Source organism: Ammospiza caudacuta, chromosome 6 (genome assembly GCF_027887145.1).
Source record: "Ammospiza caudacuta isolate bAmmCau1 chromosome 6, bAmmCau1.pri, whole genome shotgun sequence".
NCBI classification, from domain to species: Eukaryota; Metazoa; Chordata; class Aves; order Passeriformes; family Passerellidae; genus Ammospiza; species Ammospiza caudacuta.
The window spans coordinates 19,573,313-19,600,559 of NC_080598.1; the positions used below are offsets into that span (position 1 = coordinate 19,573,313).

The 27,247-nt window shown below is 48.3% G+C and overlaps 2 protein-coding genes across 4 annotated transcripts in view; one reads left to right on the top strand and one right to left on the bottom strand.

Annotated features, from left to right (window-relative positions):
* Nucleotides 1-5,560: 5,560 nt before the first annotated feature.
* LSP1 (lymphocyte specific protein 1) overlaps nt 5,561-27,247 on the bottom strand; it is a 48,381-nt gene continuing 26,694 nt past the window's right edge. For all 3 annotated transcript variants that reach the window (XM_058806768.1, XM_058806769.1, XM_058806771.1), the window contains exons 3-11: nt 27,146-27,235; nt 23,420-23,603; nt 22,340-22,471; nt 19,206-19,249; nt 18,953-19,034; nt 18,468-18,608; nt 17,605-17,685; nt 16,615-16,729; nt 5,561-6,931 (exon numbers count right to left, since the gene is read on the bottom strand). In XM_058806768.1, the coding sequence (XP_058662751.1) occupies nt 16,640-16,729; nt 17,605-17,685; nt 18,468-18,608; nt 18,953-19,034; nt 19,206-19,249; nt 22,340-22,471; nt 23,420-23,603; nt 27,146-27,235 (844 nt within the window). In that variant the 3' untranslated portion in view covers nt 5,561-6,931; nt 16,615-16,639. The remainder of the gene's footprint in view (nt 6,932-16,614; nt 16,730-17,604; nt 17,686-18,467; nt 18,609-18,952; nt 19,035-19,205; nt 19,250-22,339; nt 22,472-23,419; nt 23,604-27,145; nt 27,236-27,247) is intronic.
* PRR33 (proline rich 33) lies at nt 10,988-15,790 on the top strand. The gene has a single exon (XM_058807649.1). It carries the CDS (start codon nt 10,988-10,990, stop codon nt 12,587-12,589), a length of 1,602 nt encoding a protein of 533 aa, XP_058663632.1. The 3' UTR covers nt 12,590-15,790.

A 27,247-nucleotide genomic window follows, 5' to 3' on the forward strand; every position in this document is an offset into this window, starting at 1 on the left:
GGTTGTGGCTGCATGGAATCACAGAAGTTTAGAGGCATGAAAAGGAGAATAAAAGGCAACAAACTAGCATTCTCTTATTGATGACCACATTATCTACATACATCTATTTAGCTTCCTGACACTGCTGTTCTCCTCCTTGCATCTGGTGGGAGGGAGTCAGCCAGCATTTCCATGGAGGTCTCTAGTGTGTCATCCCTTCTGTGAAACTTGGTTGGTAGAAATACCTGCCTGTCTTATCCCCTCCTAGCCTGTAAGAACAGAAAATCCACATCTTGGTTAAGAAATAGGAAGGGATCTGAACGCTCCATACTTCAGCACATGCAAGCACAAGCCAGCCCTTTGCATCATTCATACAGTCTGTGCTGCAAATATATGCATTGGGCTGGTGTGGCTTCAGTGGTGACAGTGACAGAGCAGGGTACAATGTGTCCTTGGGCATTTCTGAAGTCTGTTAAAATATTCTTATTCAGAATATGGGGTTTCTTCAATTTCCAGTTGGGTTGTTATTGCCAGGGGTTTTGTTCTTTTTCCCCAGCAACATCTTCAGTGTTGGGGACACACAAAGTCACTAGCATTCCTAAAAGACAAGGGCGTTTTTGAGACATTGAAGTTGCCAGTCAAAGAGGGATTAACTGCTTTAGGGTATTTGTGTGAAGGACCAAGCACCTACCCCAAATCCTCCCAGAGGTCTGCACTGCAATAAGGAGCAGTGTGTCCTGCAGAGCCAGGCAGGAGCTCCCCAGTCAGCAGGGAGGCAAAGGGGAACAAGGCAAATGAGAGTTCACCTCTGCTATCCACTGCAAAGCACCAGCACATGCCCTCCTTCCCACAAGAACCAGCCTCATCTGATGGGCCAGACCTCTGATGGATGAAGGAAGAGCTTTGCTGCCTTGATCCATGATGGAGTAGCTCAGATTAGAGAGGAGTCAGTGGGCAACAAGGCTTAGCAGTGAAAGCAGAAAGAATTTACCTTCAGAGCTGGCTTTGTGGTGTAGCTCACCAGCCTCTCAAATGCCATATGAAACAGCCCAAGCTTAACCTGGACATAAAGTGGTTTGTAGACCTGCATGAAACTGCTCTCACATGTTCCCATCTTCCTGGGAACACATTTAACCCCCCAGTTGCCATGGCATTCACACTTAAAGGCTCCTGAAAGGCTGGGAAAAAGCAGAACCTGAGAAGTCAGCTGGAAAATGGGATGAAATGCCTCAAAGCCAAGAGGCAGTGAGCACCTGCATGGTGTTGGGGCAGCTCTCAGGCTGCCCAGGACAAAGGCAGGCACTGATGCTATCCTCTCCAGCTCACTTCAGCAGTCTTAGCTGAGATCTGGGAGTCAAACCACTACTAAACCCCTCAACCAAAATTCAACTCCAAACCCTCTCTGCTCCCAGTGCAGCATTTTCTACACTTGCATCCTCTGCAAGTATGGTCTGCAAGTGTAGAAAATAGTATGTCCCTCACTAGGAACAAGTAAAGACAGAGCCAGAGTTTGCTCTCATCGTCTCTTGGGAAGGTAACAATCAAAGCACAGCTCCAAATTTGCATTTTGCAACCCTGACTTTTGCAAAACAGTAAATCTTACCAGCCAACTTGAAAAGCCTCCAACTGGTTTCATCGCCTGGAGCTACTCTGCTAGAATAGCTGTCCTGGCAACATCACCATCCCCTGCCCTTCACCTCTCCAGTTCTTCAGATGCTGAACTTTGCAGAGCCAAAGTTGGGAGCACGCAACAGTGTCACTCGATAGCCCCTCTTCACGCTAATTTTAGGTGGTGGAACTTTTCATGCTTTTAAAAAGTCCCTTTATTTATTTTTGAGAAACCTCTTATTAGTGGCCATAAACACTGTTCTGTGTGATGTTTTGAACTTACCTACAGGGCTCTGGAAGTCACAACCAGTACCCGGCATGATCTCAAAGGAACAATCACCTGTTAATTTTGTAAACTGGACTGAGTAGCATGATGCTCCCAACATGCAAATGATTTCAGATGGAAACAAATTACACATCAGTAAGTAATGCATTTCTTTTTGGTTTTTTTTTTTCCCCAATTAATATTGATTTCTGATTTTTGTGGTAGACTGTTCCACCATCACTCATTTGTTTGCCCTGGGACATGTGTTTGCTGCATCTGCTTTAGACAACTAAGGCACAGTCCCTGTGGGATTCAGGAGATCCCGATTGGACACTCTAGATCCAGGCTGAGCATCTCTCCAAAGACAACAAATCAAGTTTGGCCATTCAAGATAGGGGCTGGGTCCCATCCTCACACTACTTACACCTCAATAATGAGACAGGTTGACAGTGAGGATGGTGACTGAGCAGCAGGATGGGAGTCAGCACCAGTGCCTGGAGCTGCTGTTTTGTGTCCCCAGAGGAGGTGAGCCAGTGCCTGGAGCTGCTGTTTTGTGTCCCCAGAGGAGGTGAGCAAGGCAGGAGACCAGTCAAGGAGCTCACGGCTGCTCCACAGCCTTAGGGAAGACCCACCTATCCAACCAGGCATTTCATTGGATAATTACAAATTACACTGGCACTTTGCTTCTTTCATGCCTTAAAGGGCTCACTTGTATAAATCCCAATGGGATATCCCCCTCACTTTTACTCAACCTTTCCCCATTCTTCCCATCATCCTCACAAGTCTCGAGTCCATCACACTTTTTTCTATTTATTTAATGCCTGTCTTTAGCATTGCTAAGCCACTATTTCTGAAAGTTATCAGGAAGAGATGAAGCACCTTTCTGAAAACTTGTGATTTAAATCAAATCGCTCCACTGCAACTAATGCAAAATCCACCTGTCTCAAGGATCCTTGGAATGGTTCCATGTCTAAAGTAAATCCTAGCTCCAGCCACACTTTTGTCAATGTGAAATACATTTTTTCTCTTAACCTGCTTATATACAGACATATATATATATATATATATATATATATAAAATGCAGCATCAGGGAAAATGTCTTGAGCTGGCAAGGAGTCACCAACAGACCAGCCTCAGAGCCTTGTTCAGCAGCATATCAGCTGCCACCTCAGTATTTATAGCCACCCTGCTCTTTGAGCTTGTTTATTTTCCTTCCCAAAGGTGGTGGTGGCAGGAGGTAAAGCTCTGATATTCAGGCTCAGGTGTCCCTAGGGCTGACCTTTCCTTCAAAGAGCAGAAGCTGCAGACACATTTCAAGGAACAAAGTCATTTGGAAACTCTAGACTCTTGTGTCCGTTACCACCCAGTGCAGAGCTGCAAACAAGGGTTGAGCAGAGATCTGTTAATTAGCACACACAGATATACATTAGGATGGATGTAAAAATGAGCCTGTAATTATTTTATACCTGGAAAGAGAACCAGATGAAGTCCAGCCCCCAGTCTTGAGGCAGAACAAGTGCCACATAAAGACATGACACTCAGACTTGAGTTTTCCATTATTTAAGTTTCCCCCAAGTTTAAATAATGCTATTCTATAGCATTACAGTCATCATGGACCACCTTTTTCAATCCCATCTTGCATACATTCATGTAGAATTCATCTGTTAGACCCTGTTGGGGAAAAAAGCAGCCCTGAAGCCTGCCACAGAAAGACAAGTAGCACATTTCAGCACCACTGGAGCCTCCACGCATTTATTTCAGAGCCAATGCTGCCAAAATGACGTTCCCCTTCTGCATAATCTAGACAAGATGGGTAAAGAAGAAATTGTAGTGAAGCAACACCTCAAGGCATGCCACCAGTTCAGAGCACTGAGAGCCCACACAGGGGTTTCCCAGTCCCTCTTTTTGGCACTGCCAAGGGGATGGCAATTTGGGGAAGCAGGGCAGCACAGGAGATGCAGGGACCAGGAAAGCATCACTCTTCTCCACCAGGCTTTGAGGGTAATACTAATCCTGCAAGACTCACTCAGTGTGACAGTTTGTCCTTGTCATGCTCAAAATGCAGTGGTCCCAGGAGAAGACAGAGCTAAAGTCTCACAGCACAAGCCTCTGAGATGCCAGTGCTGCAGGAACCACATTGCTGTGAAAAATGAACAGAGGAATGATAGGAAGCAGTCAGCTACTGACTGACCTGAGACCAGTGACGGCTGCAGAGTGGCACCAGCCTGCTCTCCTTCATTCAAAATCAGCCACAGCTCCCTGCAGGTTCCTGCTAAAGGAAGAGATGAGCCTCCATGCCCTCATCCCCTCTTAGCATTGCCCAAAATGCACATCCAGCATTTCTGGGCTGCAGCATCCCTTTTCTTCATTTTGGAGAGGTAGGGGAAGGTTTCACCATTCTGCTAGTCCCCACCATGTTCCTTTGGGAGGAGAAACAGCACATCATCAAGTTAATTTAGCAGTGGAAACATTCCCCTGGCAGATTTAAGCACCTCATAAAGAGCTGCACAGATTTACTCTGAGCCAGTTCCCTCTCTGGTCCCTGGCCACCACTAGAGAGCTCTGGTCTCCCATAACCTGCTCACTTCTCTGCTGCCACCACAACCTGAATTACAGCAGTTGTTTATTGAAACCACATCTAGGTCCCTGTGGGCTTTAAGTGGAGAAAATACACTCTGCAAATTAACCCTCCTTAGAGAAGGAATCTCACACAAACAGCCTTTGGGGCCTGCTCTGCCCTCTCCAAACTGGCAGGGCGCAGGAATAGTAACTGGAGAAGTTTTCAGCCATCATTTCCACCAGCCAGCTGCAGAATGTGTTGAAAAAAATCAGTGCAACCAGTTTGCACACATGCAAAGCACTGTTATTTTCACTCTAGCCAGTACACCTCTATGCACCACACTGCTACTGCTCCAGCCCCACCTGAAAATCCCAGCACAGCAGAGGAAGGGCTGAAGGGAGGAAAATGGGGCCATCCTGCTCAGTGCTTTGAGGACTCCTTGAATTCCCACCTCCCAGAACTGAAGCAGAGGATGGAGAGAACAAGGGTACCAATCAGCAGAAAGACAAGAGCAAGAAGTTATATTTGGAATTCTCCTTCTTCACCTACACTTTTCTAAAGTGTTAGGATCTCAGAAACTCTTTATTGTCTCTACACCATAAAAGTGTTATTACTTGGAAGGTCACCCTCATAAAAAGGTTTTTCCATAAAAAGGTGGATGGTTCCAAATAGAGCCATCAGCTCATCAGTGTGCTGGGTTCCAGTACAGACAGCTATACTGACCTTATCAAAGCTGGATGAGCAGGATACAGAGGAGTTTATTTATTTTTTTTTATAGCTGATATCACCAGTGATTTTGGTTGAAGCCTGTGTTGTTGCTCAGGTCTGTTCCCTGGGGAGTTCAGCTCTGTGCTTCTCCTGCTGCTCCCAGGAAGTCTCTGCAGGCTGCTCCACTGCTCACCCAAGCATTACTCTTTCCCCTTTTAGAGGGGAATTACAATTACTCACAAGGAAAAGTACAGCAGAATAACATGGATGTAAATGGGGCAGGCACACAGAAAACCCCTTTCCTGCCTATGTCAAGCTCCTTTTCTTCTTGTCACTCAGACTGATGCTTCTCCTCCACCTCACACTCAAGCAGAGAGTTTCAAGGAAAACAGTTTTGCTGCAGACTCCTACATGAACAAAATTCTCAGAGCTGCCATCATTACAACATCTTCTTCAAATTTTATTAAATGCTTACAAAAAAAAAAAATCCAGGAGGCAAAAAGTTTTAAGCAGAAAGCACAAAGATGCAGGAAGAAAAACAAGGTGCCCTCCCTCCTTCAGGAGGGTAGAAACAAGTTGCAAAATTATGCTGACATGGGAAGAAGGTAGGAATGAGACTAAAGAGGGGATGGGGACATGTTAACACCATGAAGTATGAAGACATAGGAGAGTTCAGAAACAACCCTAGGAAGCTGATTTGCAGACCGCAGGCCCAGGGGCAGAAATGCCACTCTTGAGGGACTCAGTTTCCCCACGTTCACAGCCAGCCTGTCTCCCCAGACAATTCACTAGGATGCCATTTCACCAAGACAGCTTCCAGCAGCGGCCATTTCCCAGATATCCTGCTCAGCTTCAGGAACACAGCTCACAGGATATCAAGGTGCCTCCACATCTAACTTCTAGAAGTGTTTCAGTCACTGGCACTGCAGCCCACAGGTCAGAGAATAAGCAAATCACTGTCCCAGAGAAGGGAGATAACACCAGGGCCAGCACTCCTCACCTGGGAAAGGAGATCTCCAATCCATCTTAAACAGGCAGAGGAAGGCAGCAGGTATTTGAAAAAAAGCTGCTATTGGCCTGCTGAGACAGAAAAGTGGCAGGAACATTTTGGCATGGGTACATAACTGATTAAAGAATGATCTGGGAACTAAAAGAAACCAAGACTAAATTGAAAGCAATTTGATGGACACAGACCAGTGATGGAAGTCCCTCCAAGCAGATGACATAGGGGGATGGAGGATGCCTCATAAACAGGGCAAGACTTTACCCACAGCTGGCACCAACAGAGACAAGTGGTCCTTGCACTCTCATCTCACTCTCCCTGCAGTCTTTTTACACTCAGGACCTGCCCACTGCCCTCATTTCAGACATCAGTTCTTCACCAGACTTCTGTTGAGCTCCTTCTCTGCCACCACCCACCCACCAAGGGCCACAAAAAGAGAAATTCCTCATCACATAACAAAAGCCTTGCCTGCTCAGCAGGGCAGCAGATCCCTCTCTTCCAATACTTGAGGTGAGGGAACAGAGCCTCTCATCTCCATAGCAGAGACAGATTTTAAAAAACAGGAAAAAAAAAAGAAAAAAGCCCAAGAGTCACATAGAAAGTTAAAACAGGGATGAGCTTTGTCAGCTGATCTAGTTCCTTTCATCTGGAGGCAGTGTGGGGTACTGCTCAAACCCCAAGAGGAGTCAGGCTGTACCCAAAGCAGACTGACAGCAGTCAGGAGAAGAGAAACATCCTTCAATTATCTTCTGTGGAGCAGAGGAAATAGTGGCACGGAGGGTTGCATTGAGTCAGGATCAAGCTCAGCTGCAAGACAAGAAAACACAATGTTATTGACAGCATTTGGCCTCTCATGAGCAACACCCTGGGCTACACAGAAACTGTATCTTCTCTAGCAATTACAGGTGGGTTTCTCCCACCCATTTTCACAAAGCCCCATGAATCAGCCCCCCCATAAGGCTTTGGCACAAGTGAACCATGCTGGGAATGCCCATGGCAGAGGACATGCTGAGGGCTGCACACCCCACAGAGTCATGGCTGCACTCCTGCCACGCTGCCTCCCACCCCAGAAAGGAGATTTGCAGGCTTCCTCCCAAGCCCCTAAAGCAGAGAGTGTCCCCAGAGCCCCAAGTGCCACAGCTCTGCCTGGGACCATCTGCAGCAGGGCTGGGTTCCTGCAGCTCTCCATCTGCTCCACACACAACAGCTGCTGCAGCCAAGGGGCTCCAGCACACAAATGACTTTTCCATCACTTGATAAATGACTCCTGCATGCTGACACCCTCCCCACTATTCCTGATTTGGGGCTGATGGCAAATGGAGCCAAGTCAGGAGAACAGTTGGGGCCCAAGAGTCGATGAGTGTCCATCCACCCATGGGACCTCAACCAGCAGCAGACAAATTTAACCCTTTGAGAGCCTCTTGACTTCTAGATTCACTTCCTGCTAGCTTATCACAAACCGACACAAGTTTCTGAGGCAGTGCTTCCCCTATTGTCCCCAGGCTTTCAGCTCCAGTCTTCCCACTGGCAATAAAGCAAGTTTGTCTGCCCCTGAATTTTTGCTTCATTAGGTGGCAAGGGGGAACACAAGTCTTCCCTGTTGAGAATTTCTCCTGAGCACACAAAGCCCTAAAGGAGACTCAAAACAAAGCCAGGCATGACAGGAAAGACAAATAAATTAACAGCTGATTTACTTTTGCTGTCTCTCAGCAATTCACTGCTCCATTAGTCAAGCACACAGATTCCAGTACAGTCACATGCCATGGAAGTCACCACCCATAAGGACTCCAAGACCCACAGCACAGCAGGTTTCAAGTCAGATGGGATGCTGAAATAGCAGCAAGAGCAATTTTGAAAGCACAGACTATTTGTAAGAGACGACAAATCTTGAGGTTGTGCAGCAATGAAGCAGCCTCTGACTTTGGGAGCAGGGGGATTTTCCTGGTGTGTGCACACTAAACTGAGAGCCCCCATGCCCTCCTCAGTAGCATCTGGCAGCTTGCAGCAAATCCCAGGCAAGATCCTTCTCTGACTCATGTGGGGAGCTGCATTTTTCTGGAGTGCAGCAGTCCATAGGGCAAGGAAGACACCCAGAGAGCTGATCAGTAGCTGGGAAGTTCACTGCCCTGCCTCTTTAGTATTCCCCACACAAGCCTGAAGCAGGTCAACCTTATAAATCTGGTTTACCAGTGCTGCTGGACCATAGCTCATGTTGTAGTACAGGCTGTCCATGGGACCACATTAAACAGGAGCAGATGAAGTCATTCCACAATAAATCCTACCATGGAAGTGCTGGTATTGCTCACCCTTCAGCAGATCTTAAAAAAAGGCATAAAAACCCCACAAGCAATTACCAATTCCTACACAAACAGAGCCGAAGCCGGTACAAAAGTACCTGCATGTCCCTCCAACTGAGACATTTTGGCTTTCTGAAGCAGAAGAACCTAAAATACCCATGAGGCTGGGGAGGAAAGCAGGTATATGACAAAGGAATGGGCTCTCAGCCTTTTTTTGGAACGGTGCAGACTTGTCTCTAAGAGTAGCGCCTGGAACAAAGCAAATCCTAATGGCAGCCTTGTGCCTAAGGAATGAAGCTGATAAGACACTGGGAATGTCCAACAGTTGTCACCCCCAGCTGACACAAATCCCCTCCAAGCCCCCTCACAGAAAACAGCAGGTCTCTCATGCCTACAGCTAAAGTAAAACACAGAATGATAGAATAGCTTGAATGGGACCTTTAGTTGAAGGGGACCTTTAAAGGTCATCTAATCCAACACCCATGCAATGAACAGGGACGTCTGCAACTAAATCAGGCTGCCCAGACCCCCATCCAGCCTGACCTGGAATGTTTCCAGGGATAGGGCATGCACCACCTCTCTGAGAAACCTGTTCCAGTGTTTCACCACCCTCATCATAAAAAAAATCCAAACACAAACTTCTTCCTTACATCTAGTGTGAATCTACCCTCTTGGTTTAAAAGCTTTACCCTTTGTCCTATTGCAACATACCCTACTAAAATCCCTGTGCCCCATCTCTCTTAGGAGCCACCTTTACATATTTAAAGGCCACAGTAAAATCTCCCCAGAGCCTTCTCTTCTCCAGGATGAACAACTCTAACCCTCTCAAGCCTGTCCTCAGAGGAGTGTTCCATCCCTCTGATCATTTTGGTGGTCCTCCTCAGGAGCTGCTCCAACAGATCCAGTTCTCTCTGGTACTGAATGCACAAGGTAGACACTGTCTGTACCCTGCCCACCACAGCCCCTGCTCTGGAGGGCAGTTCATCCACCACACTGAGGGCTTGACCTTGAAGCATTTGAGCTCAACGTGCCACCTCTTCAGTGCTTTTATTTGCTGCTACCTTTATTAACAATTTTTTAAAAATTTAACAAAAAAAATCATCCTTCTCCCCTCATGCCCAACCAGTTTTGGTTTTGGCAGACACACCACCTGCTTGCTGGGTATGGATCACCTTCCCAGCCCAGTGCTGACAGCAGCACTGCAAGTCCCAAGCCAGCACTGGGCACTTGAGCACAAATAGCTGTTCTGCACTTCCCAGAGTTCTATTCAGGACAGTTTTCCCGCACAGTAGGTATTACATTACACACCCACACTAACCAGAGCAGGCTGGGAGCCACCGGGAGCAGAACACTGCACACAAAATAAATAGCCCCCCAGGCAAGCCTGACATCACCCTGCCCTCCTCTTCCTTGTTTCGGGATGCTCAGTTACACCCAGCACCAGGGATTAAGGGGCTCAGTGATTTATGCCTCATTTCATAGCAAAACTCAGCAACTTTGTGCTGAGCAAGAGCCAGGATAGTGTCAGATTTCCTTCCTGGGGCTGCCAAAGAGTCACTGCAGGTCACAGGCTGTTTGGTGCTCCCCAGCTTGCTCGGGAAGAGGAAGGAGGGAACTGAGATGAGTTTTATCTTTGTATCCCCAGCACAAACCCTTCACTCCACTGTGCTCACTGAGCTCCACTGACCAGCACTCCCCAAAAAGGAGGCAGTGATGAGTTAGCAATAAAGAGCAGGAAAAGCAGCCATGCATCCCTGCAGGAGCAGCCCAGCATTGGCCAAAGCGCTGCAATTGCCATTGGAGATCAGACCTGACACAGAGCACAAGCCATTTCTGCTTTGTTCAAGAACGAGTGATAAAGGCAAAATGGGGCAAAGCCTCCCAAGGGAAAGGGAAAACTTGGTTTTATCTTGGAGGAAAACATTGTCCCTGTGCTTCATGCAGCAAAAGAAGACCAGCCAGAGTCAGTGGTGTGACAAAGCACTTCCTCACTGATAAACAGAGCTTCTGAGAAGCCCTGTATTTCACAAGGGTGTCTTCATGCCAGCTGAAATGAATCAAGGCCATTGCTGACTTTGATTCAAATGACACATGTAGTTTATGGCCGTTCCGTTGTATGTAACATTGTATCAGAGTATTAATAACCAAAATTTGGAAAGCCATGAAACATTCCTGCTTTTTGCCTCTGGAGATGTTTCAAAGCTTCAAAATTTCAAACCCACTTTGTTTCCCTTGACATTTCCTTCCAAATCCCATTAGGACTTGCCAAGACATGAACATCTGGGGTCCCCAGGAGCTCTCACTGTGCTAATGCCAGCAGCAGAAGGGCTGTAGGTTTGGCAATACAGCTGCCCCCAGGACATCCCCTGCCCTGCCACACCCACCCTCAAGCCTGGCTGAGGTTACCTCAGGAGAGCAAAGCAAGCTCTTCTCCCACAATACTGACTCCATACTCATAGCTTTTAGAGAGAGGAAGAGGAGGACTCATATTTATATATTTCAGAATCCAGCCCAGGGCTAAGCCCACACCAACTCTAAACTTGGTCTTTCCTTGCAGGAAATGACAATGCTGATAACAGTATCATCCTCCACCCAGCCTGTTCCCAATCACCACCCCCTTTCCCCCCCTCCCACCCTGCCCAAGCCTGGGAAGGACAACCTGCGGCTGCAGCGGCTGCTGAAGAAGGCAGCCAAGAAGAACGCCATCCTCACCTCGGAGCAGGGCAAGTCCTTCCGCTCCAGCCTGTCGCCCGTGAACGAAGCCAGCCCCGACCAGGAGTGTGCAGAGAGCGCTGCCCCAGCAGCAGAGACCCCCGAGGCCCCGGCAGCCCCCTGTGCCCCCCTGCCCACCCAGCTCTCCGTCAGGCCCGTGGGCCACCGCGCCCTCTCCCCGTTCTGGAAGGGGAAGCCCTTCACGCTGAAGGTCACGGAGCAGCGGCGCATTGCCGAGCACGTCAAGCTCACAGCCTCCTCAGCCATGCCCCTGCTACAGAGGCCAGAAGCTCCTGAGATTCCACAGCAGCCTGAAGGCACAGGCTCCCACCTTCCCCCTCCATCTGACCCTTCAGTACCTGTTTTCCCCAAGCCTCCTCCTCCCAGTGCACCCAGCAAAGAAAGGGCACCAGAGGTTACCTATGTCACCAAGGTGAACACGTATTTCCACAGTGTCAAGCCACCCAGGGCTAAGACTCCCACACCAAACCCAACCCAAGGAACTGTCAGCCAGGAATACAAAAGGCCTACTTCCCCAGCACCTCAAACAAGCAGCTCTGAACCACCTCCAGAGCAGACACCCACCTCACTTAAAGACAACAAGGCAGCTTCCTCCTTGCCAAAACCTCCCCTCGTTCCTGCTGCAGAGACAGAGCCTCCCAATCAGGCTCCCAAGTCTATTCCTACTGAGAAGCCCAGCACCTCTGATGCCCACACCAATAAGCCTACAATCCATGGAAGTGACACTGAATGCAAGGCAGCTCCTGAATTACCAGAGCAAGACAGAGACATCCCAGAACCATCAACATCCAGCGCTCCTTGGAGGCAAGCACGCCCAGCAACAGCAACTCCAGCACAAGCTGATGGTAGCAGGTCCACCCCCACAGACACCAAGGCAGAACACATCACTGAACCCCAGATGACTCCCAGCTTACCCAACACCAGCTGTCCCCCCAAGGCTGAGCCAGCACCACCATCAGGAGAAGCACCAAGAGCTCCTGGAACCAGTAGCAGTGGCTGGCATCGCCTCAAGAAGCACTTGATAGTGCAGCCAGAAGCAGCCACCTTCCCAGAGTCCCAGCCAGAGAAGCTGGGACAGGAGGAAGGGAATAAAGCTGATACTGCTCAAGCAGTCATCAAGCAAGACTGCATGGTGGTTAAATCAAAAGCCATGAGAATGTGGGATGCCATCTTATACCAGGTGGCACTCGGCAAGGAGAAGAAGCAGCAAGCAGAAGAGAAGAAGGCTCAGAAGGAAGAAAGCTTCTTTCTGCCCCGCCGCCTGCCCATCCTCCTGCACAAGCCGCGTTTTGACGCCCGCAAGCTGAAGGAGCTGGCAGCCAAGCCCATGACAAAGATCAGCACCGTGTTTGAGGTGAGCCGCTTCCGGCCCAAGGGGGCTGAGGAGCACACCAAGAGCTTCAACAGAACGGCATCGGGATGGTCTGTGCACTGACACCAGGCTGCTCCACGCCTCTGCAGTGCGCCAACCTCTGACCAAGCCCAGTGGAGCCACGTGCAAGGAAAAAAGAAAATTAAATTAAATAAAACCCCACCAAGCCAGCAGCACCATGCTGCAGGTTTAAGGGTTACTCTCAAAAGCTCAAATGCATAACTACCACATCCACAGGTCACAGGAAAACTAACATGTTTGTTTTAAGAAGAGTCAACAACAATCACTGGAGGCACTAACAGAGTGAAGGCACAAGCTGCCTATAGAAAAGGACAAGCTGCCTATAGAAACAACGGCCAGTTCAGAGTAGAATAATGGAATCTAAATCTTTTTGTTGCATTTATCTAAGAGATTGATCCTAGGAACAAGAGCAGTTGCATCTGAAATGAAGGAATCTGGGTTGCTCCATGTCTCTAGGGAGTGTCTTAGAAACCAAACTCAAAGAGGATACATATAGCCTCTAGCTCGTCTACTTAAAGTGTGCCCCATTCTCATTTGTTGAGAACAAAATGGAGACTCATCCTTTCACCCAAAGCACAGACAAGAGACAAAGATATCCTGCTCTCACCAAACAGCTCATCTGCCTATCAAAATGGGCATCATCTGACAGCCTCCTAGGCCAGTCTACTTAATAATAATGCACAGAAGAACAATTTTGTTTCAATAATCAAGTTCTTTTATGTATTTTACCATGTTTTCTCCACAATAGCTGACAGTTAATGTTCCCACTATAACCAACAAGACCCTGCTTTAGCATGTGGGTATCCAACTCTGTATTTAACAAGGTGCTGGTTTCTGAGCGGCTCTGCTAACCACATGTAGTCTCATTTTCAGGGTGAGCATCATGACAGTTGCACACCTGCTTGTCCCTGATGCCCTGAAAAAAGGGCATTTAAAGGAAAATCCCCAACTCTGCCCACCCACAGAGACAACTGGGCTTTCCAGTATTGCCCTTTGCAGCTCCACTGCCAGCAGGCTTGTGAGCATGAAAGCTGGGAGACTGGTTATTTCTGTTTCACAAGGGACTTGGTCATGTGCTGGGGTGTTCCTACACAGCTAATATAGGATTGCTATGTTTAGCCCAAGTAGAATATAAAGAGCTGTGTACAGAGTTTCCTTTTACATGTGCAGAGGGTATGGAACTGACCAACAGTTGCTCAGGCCAAGCTGCAAATAGACTTAGAAACAAAGAGTCCCTTTTGCCTTTTTTGAAGTCTTCCTATTTTGCAGTGATGCTGTAAGAACAGTTCATTTAGAAAACCTTAAGTTTTTACTTCATCAGTCTTATCTCTATTCTGTAACCCCTTCTCTACTCAAAAGGGCAAAAAGCAAGTAGGAAGAATAATCCAATTATCTAAGATGGGGATTTCTTCAAAATCCTAGTTTTCAAAGAAAAAGGTAACAAGAGGTTAGAAATGTGCAGTAATCACAAGTGAAACCTAGGTAAGCTTCTGCAGGATAATTTAATATTGCTGCAAGAGAAGGCTACAGAGAAGGCAGCTACAGAAAACATCCATGCAGCAGCACAGTCATAAAAAATTAAAGTGTGCAGCATAAAACACATAAAGCAGATAAAGGCAGCCTTACCAGAGAGTGATAAATGGCACCTCACTGCAGCACAGCCAGATGGATGCCTCTGCACAAAGGTCTGGATGAACAAGAGCCACAGCACTGGCATGAAGCAGAGCAGCCAACATCAATTACATTTGGGAGACTAAGTGAAGGTGGTTTAAGAAGCACTTGTGCTTTAAAACAGCTTTTGTCCTGCACCAAGGACAACCACCCAGAGAAAACCAACATCTCTCACCCAAGGCTTAGGTTTTGCATCTGCTGGGCTTCCAGTCAGGCTGCATTCACACCCCAGCCCCACTGCACATGGATGGAGGACAGGGAAATGCCACTGGGGAGAGCAATTCCCACAAGCAGAAGGAAGGAGACAGAGGAAGGCAGGTCTGGGTGCATGGTTTAGCTCTTTTATCCCATGAAGGGCAGAGGCACACAGCAACTATGGCAAGTCCTGCAGAGACAGACCCTGACACAAGGGTACCCAGAGATGGGAGAGCACATCCCTGGAGGCAACAGATTTCTACCAATGGCTGCTCACTGGAAGTCACTGTGGTGTGATCTAGCCTGAGCTGCTGTGCTGAGGAAGAGAAGGGGAATGCTACTGGGCACAGAATTTGCCCATTTTTCAAATGGCATCAGGCAGTTGCTAAATGCCTAAACTGACACCTACAGAAAAACCCCTGTTCCATAGCCTGCAGTGAGGTCCTGCAGCCCAGGAAGAGTGGGAAGGAGTAAATAAGCCACACCTGTGTTTAAGCAACTAGAAAGCTGCTAAGGTGGTGTAAAGCAAGTGACAAGGGGAACCAGAAGGGTTTGGGAGTAAGAAGGCCATGACAGTGATCCAGCAGTAGGGAAAAAAGGATGAACAAGGGAAAAAGGATGAACACAATTCAAGGGGAGAAGCTGGGAAGCAGGTCCCCAGGGAGCTCAGAGCACACAAAACAGACAGCTAAGAACCTAAGTACAGAAACAAGCCAAGCTCCTTTAGCTCTCACAGCCATTTTGCTATTCACAGTAGGAAAAACCCCAATACTTCCATATGAGCACACCCAGAGAGCAACAGCGTTGTGCCATGGGTGTTTGGAGCACTGGGTGGATCCTAGGGGACATCCTGTGACAGTGCCTTGCCTTTCAAGAAAGACTGCTAGACAAAGACCAGAGCCAAAGACACTGTCATTTGCTCAGAGAAACCCAGGCAGGGCAAACAAAACCTGCTGACAGCCCAGCAAAACCTGTTTGCTGCAGAGAACTGAAGCTCAGTAGGGTCCACCTGCTGCACTGAAACAGACTTCAGGAGAAAGAGGAGACTGATCAAAGGGGAGACCTTATAATAGGATTATCAAAGTCACAGGCAGAGAAGCAAGCTGAGGATGGAAGTTCTGTGGACTAAAAACAGAGCTTCAGGCAGTCTTGAGCTTGTACTGCTGCCCATCTCAAAGCAGCATTCAAAAGGGCATATCCTCTAAATGGGCACTACAAAAGAAAAACAAACAAGCCTAAACAAACAAAATGCAACACTCAGAAGCCAGCTCCTTAAAGATGGGAGGGAGGGGAAAGAAGGAACACAAGCCCCAGAAGAATTCAGAAACAAAAGGTGTTTTGTAGCAAGCAGAGCTATTTTAACCTTGGCAATCAAATAAAGCTTCTTTTTTATAGTAGGAAAAAAAAGGAGAATGAGCTTGTTTTCATCCTCAACTTCCTCTCCACTCATTGTGCCAGATGCTGCCCAGTTGGATCCAACCAGTTATCACCTCCCTCTACACCATTCCTCCTTATTGCCACAGCCCTCTGCTATCATCCACTCAAGATAACACCAGGATATCTGTGAGCCTGAGCACAATAGGAACATGAGAGCCAAAGGCCATTTCAAGAGAGCACAGAGACAGACCCAGCTCTGCCTTGCCCTTGCTGCACACCAGAGAGCAGTCCTTTCTGCTCTGTTGTTCTACCCAGTACAGCAGATGTGCACATCCTTCCTGCTACAACCTTATTATAGATTGGTTCCAAGAGGTTACTGAAGTCATTAAAAGTCTTCTCCCAGATTAATTCAGTAAATCTGGGAATTAAACCCCAGAAACACTTAAATTTCAGTAGTACATCAGCCAGAATGATCTCCTGCTATCTCTCTCTACTCCTTGCAACTTAAGAGAGCATAAGGAAAGACAGCAGATAGAGACCATTCCTTTGAACTAGGAAAGGCAGACACATCTTCACTCACACAGCAGTAGCTAAGGGGCTTGCCCTGAAGATTAAACTAACAGAGGTATCCAGCAGCATCAGAAAGGCAGAGACCAAAACAAACCCCTGCTGGGTACCCACTCTGTTCCAGCCCAGTCAGGCTCCAGCTGTTCCCATAGAGCACCTTCCAACTCACCCCAAGTGCTGCTGGCAGAAACAACCCCAGCATGCTGCCAGAACAGCCCAGGAGGTTGTTACACAGAGCAGAGCCATATCCCACCTACCTGGTTAATGAGTTCTCCAGACACACTATTGCTCTGCAGCATCGTCTATCAACACCTTCTTGTACTGGCCATGGCCTGTTGCAACAAACTTGTACTTTTTGCCAGAAGGAATGGACTGAACAAGAGAGAAAGGAAGAGCCAAAGTCAGCCTTTTTCTCTGTTAAATAGGCAGTCAAAAATCAAGTAACTGAAGCCAGAGGTGCACACAATACAGTTTGCCTTTAATCCCAGAGGGCTCAGAGACAGCCCATTCTGTACTGCCTTCCTGCCCCCTTCACACAAACTCTCTGCACAGACCCATCACCACCTTCTGTAAGCATGAGGCAACACAACAAGAACAGGATATGCAATAGGAAAGCAAATGCAATGCAGGCATTGCGAGGGAGGGCTTGTCTAAGAGCCCAGGCCCCCAAGCCAGGATTGTTTTATCCATGACAAGAGAATGTGGGATTTGCCAGGTACTGGCAGTTTCAGCACAGGAACTGACAAGATACTTTGATATTCCTCTCCCAGCCTAGACAGTTTGAGCAGTAGCTGCTTGCTGCATTTTAGAAGACATTTCCACAAACATTCCTGCAAAGCCCCAGATCCATCTGCAAGTGATACTGTCTTAGGTTCAGTTCCACTTAGTTTTGCACGTTTTGTTTACTCTCAGTGCCAAAAAGCATAACAAGAGCAAAATTACTCAAATTTGCAGCTCCATTTGAGCCTAGAATGCTGTGACTCCCAGCTCATGGGCTGAGAACAACATGTATTCAAGAGACCTTTCAGAATTACTGGATATAAAAGTATTTTTGCCCCCATTTTCACCAGAGCTGAACCAATAGCAATTCACTGCTAGGAAGAGCTCTTAAGCATGCAATTGCATGGACAGACACAGGTAGCCCTTGTCCCTACAGTACATCATCTTCTCAGTACTGCCAGCCCAGCCACCAGCTCTGTTCTTCTGCAGCAGAGCAAGTGCTGTCACACTCACAGTCATCAACTCACCTTGACACTGCTCTCAGGTTTGGGATTCCCCTTCTGTTCCCAAAGGCTTCTTTTACTCACAATGTCTCCAGCCACAATATCCTGAGAAAACGATGCTTTCATTACCCTTCACTGCTAATGCTGTGAACGTGTCTTTGTCCACATCCATTTCCAACCCACACATCTGACCTCCTTTTTTTTATTTATAATATCACATCTGACCTAAAACAGCTGCTGCTAAAACCCATGACTGTGAAAATGTCTTCCTGTTCCCAGCATACCCTATGTTTTCCTATCACTCTTCCACAAGAGTCTGAATTAGCTCCAAGATGTTTATTTTCTTAAGTTTGTTAACTATTTAGAACATGTTAACACCAAGGCTTCTCTACCAAAAGGAATTCTGCTCTCATAAACAGACTTGCAACCAACATATTAGAGAATCAGCCTCACCCACAACAGCCAGAAAGTGAAATCACTGAGAGCACTACACAATGCTCTCTGCATTTTCCAAGTTTACAAGATTTATCACCTTGGTACCAGATGCAAGGTCATGCTTGACAACTCAGCCCAAGCCCCTGTAGGCGACACATGCATTCTCCCCAGCAGCTGATTTTATTTCCATTTCAAATCAGAGCTTCAACCAGCAGCACAGAGGTTTTCCTGCATGGACCACCAAGGAACAACTGGGGACCGTGTCAGAAAAATTGCATCTCCAAGGTGCAAAGCCTTACAACACAATGGAAGATCTCCAATATCGATGCCTTTGGAGTCTGGAAGCCCCACAACAAGATGCACCAACAGGATACACAAGGACAATGCACACTGTGCCCAGGGACCAGTCCCTGCCCCTGGCACAAGCAAGGCAAGTTCCCCAAGGGCTGTACCTTACAGGCTGAGGGCTTCACAGCAGACTGGGCTGTGACCTCCCCAGTCTCCCAGAGGCTTTTTGTGCTGGCTACCATCATGCTTGTGGTGGGAAGGTCGAGACAGGGCTGCCGCACAGGTTTTGGAGCCTTTGAGGAGGTCTGGAAAATAAATGGAGACAGTTTGCCATCAGAGTGTGCCTCTTGATTATTTTTATCCTTGGAGATAAGGGGGTGTAAAAGGAGACTTGTAGAGTCCTACTAGTTCCTGTCAGATACTCCCACTCTTTAAGCAGAGAGCACAAAAAAACAAGCACGGGACAGCTTGCCAAAGAAACCTACTTTATGCTGTGGAGGGACACACAGGGGCAAGGAGTGCTCCCACCCAAGGGAGGACAATTTAGCAATCGTCTCACACATGGTAAGGCTGAGAGGCATGGTGGGGGAGCAGCACCAGCACAGAGGGCTCCTCGGAGGGTGGGGGCACAGACAGCACAGCAACCCACCTCAATAGCCTGTGTGTACTGCTCCAGCCTGTCATCGATCTTGGACACCGGGAGAGGAGGCTGACTCTTCTTTATGCTGTTGCTGCAGAACAGAGAAGAGGATTAAGGTGTTCCCCCAGTGCCTCAGGCAGAAGGGAGGACTTGGTGAGGCACAGGCAGCCCGTCACTGCTGCCATTCCCCAGAGCAGGGCCTGCTGACCATCTCCCTCGGCAGCAAGGGCCCTGCCTTGCCCTGAGGCCAGCCCAGAATTACCTTTTCTGTATCGAGCGGTTCAGCGACTCAGTTCTGTCCGTGAGCTAAAGGGGACAAAGAAGACAAAGATATGACTTCTGTCCAGGGACCTCAGATGGATGCAGGTCACCTTAGCTGACCATTTCTTGGCCCTCATCTCTCACCCATATTTTGGTTAGAAATGACTCACTCAGCCCCCATGCTCCCCTACAGATCAGAGACAGTGAGCATTTCTTCTTTCTTCCTTCTTTCCAAGCAGGGGAAGAAAATCCCAACCAATTTCAGGGGCAAACCAACCATGTGTAAAATGAATGACAGCTGGAACACCAACCAAAACCATTTCTTCTACTCCCTCTGGTGAAGGAGAAGGTCTCTCTCAGACCTTTGGTCTCCTAGCCAGACACAAAAAGGGAAATGGCAAGTACAGAAAGACAAGGGGGAAAACTAGAGACCACATGTGCAGAAGAGAAGCCAAGTGTGGGAGCAGCACAGGCATGGGTTAGGTCAACTTGTCCACACCAGAGAAGCACACAGACAGGGCAGATCAGCACATGGACCCTCCTTTGAGGCAGCTCTTTATGTCAAGCCATGAGGAAAAAGAGTTTTGCACCAGAGGCTCCTGTGCAATAGCTCCTTGGCCAAGACAGGAAGGCAAGCAAACACTTCACAACCACTGCAGGAAAGGAAAGCTGAAATGTTGCTAAACCTTGTGCCTCTTTCATGCCCCAGAAAACAAGCATACAGAGACAAAAATCACCTTGAAGCCAAAGGGGGGCTTTCTTAACATCAGCTCCCACAGAGTCAAGGAGCAGTAACCAAGTAAAAAGGAGCCTTCTCCCCCTGCCAAACTGCTGCCTGTGCCACAGGAAACATCACCTACCAAGTTAGCAGATAAAAAACAACACTAAATGATCCTTTAAGATGCATCTTAAGGTCCTAAATTTCAGCTAAACACAAGACAAGACAGTGTCACACAGAGGACACATTCACCAGCTGTGCCCTGGAACACGAGGCCATTAGAGAACAACCAAACAGCGCAGCCCTGGCTAATAGAGATGACCTGGGGAGAGCCACTCTGCAGGGTCCCCCACAGCAGCACAACAGAAGGCAGCTCTGTCTGCAGGGCAGGCTGTCTGTCTGCTGCCAGCTCTCTCCTCTGCTCGCTGCTGCAGGAGCTGCTGCTTGCCTCTGAGCCATGACTCAGAGATTCACCTTGCTCACTGATGGGCAGGCTGGTACCTGACAGGGCACAGCACCAGCCTGAAAGGGGAATCTGGTAGATCTTGGCCTCAGCTTCCCAAACACAAGTACATGTCAATGGGAAAAAGCCCTGCCCACCCTGCCAGGGAGATGGGGTGCAGGTGCAAACCATACAGAGGCACTTCTGAAAGGTTATGAACAAGCACCAGGTTAAGCACAGAGGGGCCTAGAAAGAGCTCTAAGTGGCAATGTATGACAGTCTAGGGAGGAACAAACTTTCACTGTGCTATTTGGAGACCACCTGCCCCCACCCCTGCCCTTTCCTGGCAGCAAGAATTGAGCATTTCCCTGGTTCCAAGCACTTTCTGAAGGCCAGAAGAAACCACAGCTGCTCATCCAACCAGCCTCAAAGCTCAGGGCTCACTAGCAGCCTGTGACAAAACAGGATTGGCACAAGACTTCCCCCTTGCCTCCATTCCCCCTATTTCAGCCCCCAGGCCCTCTGAAGCCCTGACACCCCACCACCAGCCTGCCCCAGGTGTGCCCCCAGCTCCAGCAGCCACATCTGGCAGGGGCACACAGCACTGACTGCAGGTGCTTTTGCCTTTCTGCTACAAGCAGGGTTTCTGCTGAGCTTCCTGTGCCAAAACACCTTCCTGGTGGCCAGTGTGCTTAGCACTCAGTGCTCACAGAGCCCTGCTAGCTGGGGTGTAAAGATCAGCCTTCCTTTGGAAAGATTCCAAGTGCAGATTTTTCCCAAACAGTTTTACATCCAGCTTAGTGTGGGGGTGAGCTCTGACATCACCACTACAAAACAGAGACTGCATTTCTAAACCTTTCCCTGGGATAATCCCAGCAGCTAAGTTGAGGTCAAGAAGCTATGTGTGTTTTGGGGCTGTAAAGACAGAAGGTTCAGCACATAAAAGCTGCTGAAAGCATTTTCCACGTTTTCCCACCAGCCCCACTTCAGGAATATGCTTTGGCTACCCCCACCTCTTTTCAAACCTGGCATTAGCACCCAGCCTGCATCCACACCTACTCTGTCTCCCCTCTTTTAATTTGACTATAAAATGGATTCTCCACTAAGAGCAAGAACCTGATGGCTGTAGAGGATGAAACCTTCATCTTGCCATCTATTTACTGATGCAAAAGAAAGTACTCACACAATCATTCCCACTCAGGAAATGTTGAGTAAATACCACAAAAGCTAAATTTAAAAAAAGCAAAGCTAGCTCCAACAGCAGATTAACAGGCTGCACAGACTCTTCACCATCTCCCTCACTGCTACAATCAAAAAGGTTGGGGCTTACAAAGGCAGAAAAACCCATTCAGTACAGAAACACTTATCTGTCTCTATTGTATTCAAAAGCACACATAGAACCAAGGATTTGTAGTAAATGCAACACAAGTCATAAGATGCAATTCAGGTGGTGTTAATAATGGGAGTGTCACAAAGAGCACCAATGCAAACAGATGTGATTGGGAAGGACACAATGCTTCAGAGATCAGAAATCCCCATTTGTTTAAACAACTTGAGTCATACATTTTGTTTTAATTAAGACAGAAAAGCCACTGTTTCAGTTATTGGGGCTTTTTCCCTTTGGAAGGGAAATTTCATTAAGATCAAGTTCTTGTGAGTTTTGTTAAAGACTACACAAGTTGAAAGCACAGCTATCTCAGTATCACAATATTCCCTGGAGCCCTCAATGAGCTTTACACTTTTAGAGTGATGCTACAGCCTCCAACAGCTCAAGCAGGCAAAGCAGGAGCAGAGGAAGCTGACAGCCATGAAAGATGAGGCAAATGGCTCAGGTGGTTTGTCTCAGCTGGTAGAAGGATGGATAACAGGATTCACACCCCACACTGCTGTAAACCCTGGCTAATCTTTCCTCATCATTGGTTGGGTCCTTGTTGTGACAGTTCCCACGCATCCAGAGGGGCCCAGGAGCACAAACCTTTGTGGAGCACACTACAGTGTGGTCAGAGCACAGCTCCTCCTCCTCCTCCAGGCTGGCAAGGCTTGGGGCCTTCTGGCGTTTCTCTGGCGTTTCCTCCTTCTCTCCATCATTTCGCCTTCTCTTCTTTTCCTGAGTGCAGAAAAAGAACAAGCCAGGAAGTGAGCTGGTCAAACTGCTTTTTATGCCACAACAGTGATTTTTCCCTGTCTCCCAGGCTTCCTGCTCTACACTAAATAAACACAAAAGCACAGAAACTTTGAGTTAGCACTATCTAATTTGGAAGCATTCAGGAAGAAGCTCATATGTCATTTGGAAGGGAGGGTAGAAATCAGGAATTTTGAAGGTCTGAGATTCCCAAATGGTATGAAAAGGGGTCCTGGCATCAGTTATAAAGATCTCTTACTGCAGCTGAGATGGGAAAACATTAATTCCTCATTTAGAGGCCAAAAGGAGGGAGAGAAGCTGCCTTTAGAATAAAGGGCTTTAAAGGGTAACAGTTCAAATGCAAACATCTTACTAACCTTGGCAGTCAAAGTCCATTTATGACAAATTATATTTGAAGTTCAGGCCCCTGACTTGCACACCACTTGAATTCCAGCCTTGTCTCTCCCTCTCCCTCCCCTTAACAAGGAATTGTCAGAACAAAAACACCTCAGCTGGGAGCAATGCAAGGCTAAGAGGTCTATGAAGACAAAGAATTCCAGAGGTGTGATAAAGGCTAGGGAGAGAAAAACAAGCAGTATAATTTAGATTTGAGCTGTCCTGTGAAGCTACTCACTGCCCACAAAGCGACAGGAGAAATAACACTTTCCTCCTCAGTATGACAGGGACATGGCAAAGCCACCACAAACTCTGAGAGCAAGCACACTCCCCTCACAAAAGGGCAGAGGCTGCCTGCAGTGACCACAAGAAGGCACAGCACACAGGTAAAAGTGGCACTAGCCCCAGGTTATGCCATGAAAGCACATCTAATGTCTGCTTGGGCTCAAATTCCAGCAGCAATGCTGAGCCAGGACATGGGAGAGCAGCCCCCAGCATCAGCTCTCCCGAAAGAAGGTCAGCTCCTCCTGACCCCACCTCTTGCTCAACTTGCTCCTCTTCCTCCTGCTCTTGAACCTCTTCTTCCTCCTGGCACAGCCTCTCTTCCTCTCTGATAACCATGTTCTCCTCTGGGCTTTCCTGATCCAGCTGGATCTGCTCCAGTTTGACTTGAGCTTCTCTCACACCACTCTCCTCTTCTTGGTAGGACTGCCTTGGAGATCTGCAGATGGGGAGAGATCAAGGAATGAAAGCACAGTTATGAGCCTACAGACACCATGAGGTACCTCACACCTCTAGAAATCCAATGTTATCACTTCCCCAAGCCTACAGCATGCTGGGTATTCCACACCAGGGCTCACAGCCAGTTCCAGGCACACAAATGCAACAGCAGTCACATCTCACTCTCTCCACTTTAAGTGTCCAAGAGTCAGCTCAGCTAAGAGCTGTGGCAGAGCTGAAGGGATTTGCATGTTACCAGCACCATGAAGGGCCACAGGAAAGCAGTGAAGAGCTCTCTGCTCAAACCCCTGCCAGAGAGGACACTGTTACCATGATGTGGTGCTGGCCCAATTCCCTGCCCGGCTACAGCTAAAATTCCAGGTGCACCAGCACATCCTGCAGCCAAACACAAATCTGATGCTGCCCCCATGGTTCCCAGCACTAATTCCAAGTGGGGTATGCACTGTCACCATCATATTTTCTGGAAAAATCTCCTTCCCCGGGATTTCTCTCCTGGGAAAATGAGAAGCCTCAGAGAAAAAGAAAACAATTACCTGATTTGCTTTGCCTGTGTTTTGCTGCTTTGGAATGTGTTTGGACACTGTTTACCAACAGGTGATTGTTTCATTAGTTTCATGTGAATTGTTTTTACTTAATGGCCAAGCTGTGTCGGGGCTCTGGAAAGAGTCATGACTTTTCATTATTTTCTCTTTAGCTTTCTGTAAGTATCCTTTCTCTATTCTTTAGTATAATTTAGTATAGCAGTCTTTAATATAATGTAGAATCATAAAATAATAAATTAGCCTTCTGAGAACATGGAGTCAGATGCATCATTCCTTTGCTCCTCTGGGGAACCCTGCAAATACAGGAGGGCACCAAACGCAGCCCTGAACTCATCTTTCACCTTAGCAGAGTCTCTTGCTGCAGGAGAGCCCAACCAACACCACAAGAGCATGCTTCTCAAGCTGGAGCTGAACTCCAGGGCAAGGCTGCAGAGCCACTCCCCTGGAATCACTCCATGGGCAAGGCACAGTGCTTCACCAGCAATGCTGCACTGACACTCGGTCCCAGGCCTCAGTTTTGCCCACTGGAAAAAAATGACACCCCTACTCACATCACTCATCTCATCTCCCAGCAAAAGAAAGGAGTTCCAAAGCAGATGGGGTCACCCCCTGGCTTAGGGGCTTAAAAGCCACAATGGGTTTGGTACAAGAGAATTGCTGCAGGTCTCCAAGGCTGCAAGAGGAGACCCAGGAGCATGTTTATGCAATCAGCTTTGCAAGAGCAGAGCAGGCCTTGCCTTTGGGCACTGGGACACTGGAGTACAGAGCCTCAGGACTCTCACTGGCTCACAGCCACACACCAAGCTGTTATTGCCATCTTCCTTTCCCCAGCCAAAAGAGCTTTCTCCTCCCACCCAGTTCTTAGAAAATTGCCTGGCTAGAGAGAGCAGGGCTAGAGAGCTGGCTAGCAGGCAGCTGCCAAAGGGCAAGGCTGACTCACTGCCCCTCCCTCAACAGGCAGCACCAAAACACAAACACAAGTTCCAACAAGACCTTTCCACCCACCCCTCTGCTGCTGGGAAGGCAGCTCACAGCTCAGCTACCATCCAGCTCTCCACACTGACTACATGGGGAAAAAGACAATGCATATGCTGGATCACTTGACTTGTTTCTCACCATCCTGTCACCAAGAGCAAACAGGCTCTGAGGGCCCAGGAAGCTTGCAGCTCTCCACCAGGATGGCAGCAATATCTCCAGCTCAAGTGCAAGCTCATGTTAAAAATTAAGACCAGCACAGTGCAGCCTATAGAATGCCTTTCACACCACAGCAATGCTGTAGGGGAGGTAGCTAAGCTGGCACAGCTTCACCCCCTTGCACACAGCTGATAGCATGGATCTCCTACCTCAAAGAGGAGAGCCAGGACCAAAAAGATGTGCCTTAGCATCAAGGCCCTCAGGGCTTGCAGGACCTGGTTTGGTGCCATCCAACAGAGAGCATCTATCTCCATCCACTCTTTCACAGCCACCACTTAAAACCCAGGATTTGCTTCATCTCCAGTTCAACAGGAGAGAAAAGAGTTGGGAAGGCCTAAGCACAGCACTGCTTGTCCCAGCACAGGGAGAGACACAACCCACCTGTGGTCACAACACACTCCAGGCTGCCCCTTGGATGAAGGAGAAAGCTGCTGCAAGGACCTCACAGGGCACAGTCCCTGCTGAGAGGGCAAGCCCAGCCTTTGCAAAAAGCTCACAGAGCCTGAGCTCCTCCAGCTGCCTCTCCCAACCCACCTGGGCCTACAGCTCCTGCTTTTAAAGCACCACTTCTCCCTGATGGGCTTCACCTGCCATGAACACCACCTCCCCTGCTCAGCTACAGGACAAACACATCAAACCACAACAAGAAACACCTGGGGAGGATAATATTAATTCCAACTAATTCCCTTTTGAAGGCCAAGGAGGGAAAAGCAGTAGCCTTTCTTTCCAGAAAAGCTCTTTGCAAGGGGAGCTGGAAAAAGAGGCAGCAAACAAAAAAAGCAGATGATTTCTAATTGCTCCCACAGATGTTATAACTACATTGTGCTGGGCCTTGGAGGTGCTTGAGAAGTGCTTGTGGGGTCAGGGCTGCAAAGGTACAGTTTGCAATGTGGTTTAGCCACAGCATTTGGAGAAAAGTAACAAAACTCTGAGCTCGTTTTTATTTATTCAGCAGTAAATATTAATCTTAAGCATTTTTTCAGTCACAAAATAGTTTGGGTTGGAAAGGACCTTTAAAGGTCATCCAGTCCAATCCCTCTGAAATGAGCAGGAACCTTTTCAATCAGATCAGGTTTCTCAGAGCCCAATCCAACCTGACTTGAATGTTTCCAGGGAAGGGGCATCCGCCACCTCTCTGTGCAAAGAATTCCTCAGGGTAAAAAAGAGGCTGTGTCAAAAATTCCCAACAAAATCAAGCTGCCAAGAGAGCTGAGTCACAGAGTTCATGTGCAGGTAGGCAGGGTCCAAGGGAAGTGGTTAAGGCAGGAGTCTGGTCTAGTTCTGTAAGGGAGGAGTGATGGGAGGGCTCTTTGCTGCCTGTTTTTCCCTGCTCAAAGAGGAGTAAGGCACAAGGTGGGCTGGGGCCATAACACCCACTATGCTGACATGAGCCAGGAAGCAGCAATAACTTAGAACAGCTCTCTAGGCTGGCCTGGATTATGTTAGAGACCATTTCAGCCCCTGCAGCAGCTCAGGTGGCTTAAATCTGCTGTTGTCACTCCTCCAAACCCAGGAGTCCTGGCAGGCTGCCACTGCTTGGAGCACAAAGCTCAATCCAAACACCCCCAAATCCCAGGGCCGTCCCTGAGCCATTCCCCCCGGCAGCCCAAAGGCAGGCAGAGAGCATCTGTCCCAGTGCTGTGGGGCCTGCTCTGTCCTGCTGGTGCTCCACACTCTGGCCTCATTCTTACACGTGCTGGACCTGACCTGGGGCTGGTCACCCCTCCTCAGGGACAGTCCTATAGCTGGGGACACCCTCCCCTTGGTGCATCTGTGTGCCACCCACCTCTGCTTGCGCTGCTCCAGCTTCTGGGACCAGTCACTGAACCCCTCGTCTTCTTCCAGCTCCGAAGTCCCAGATGGCTTAAAGTCATAGCTGAAACACAGC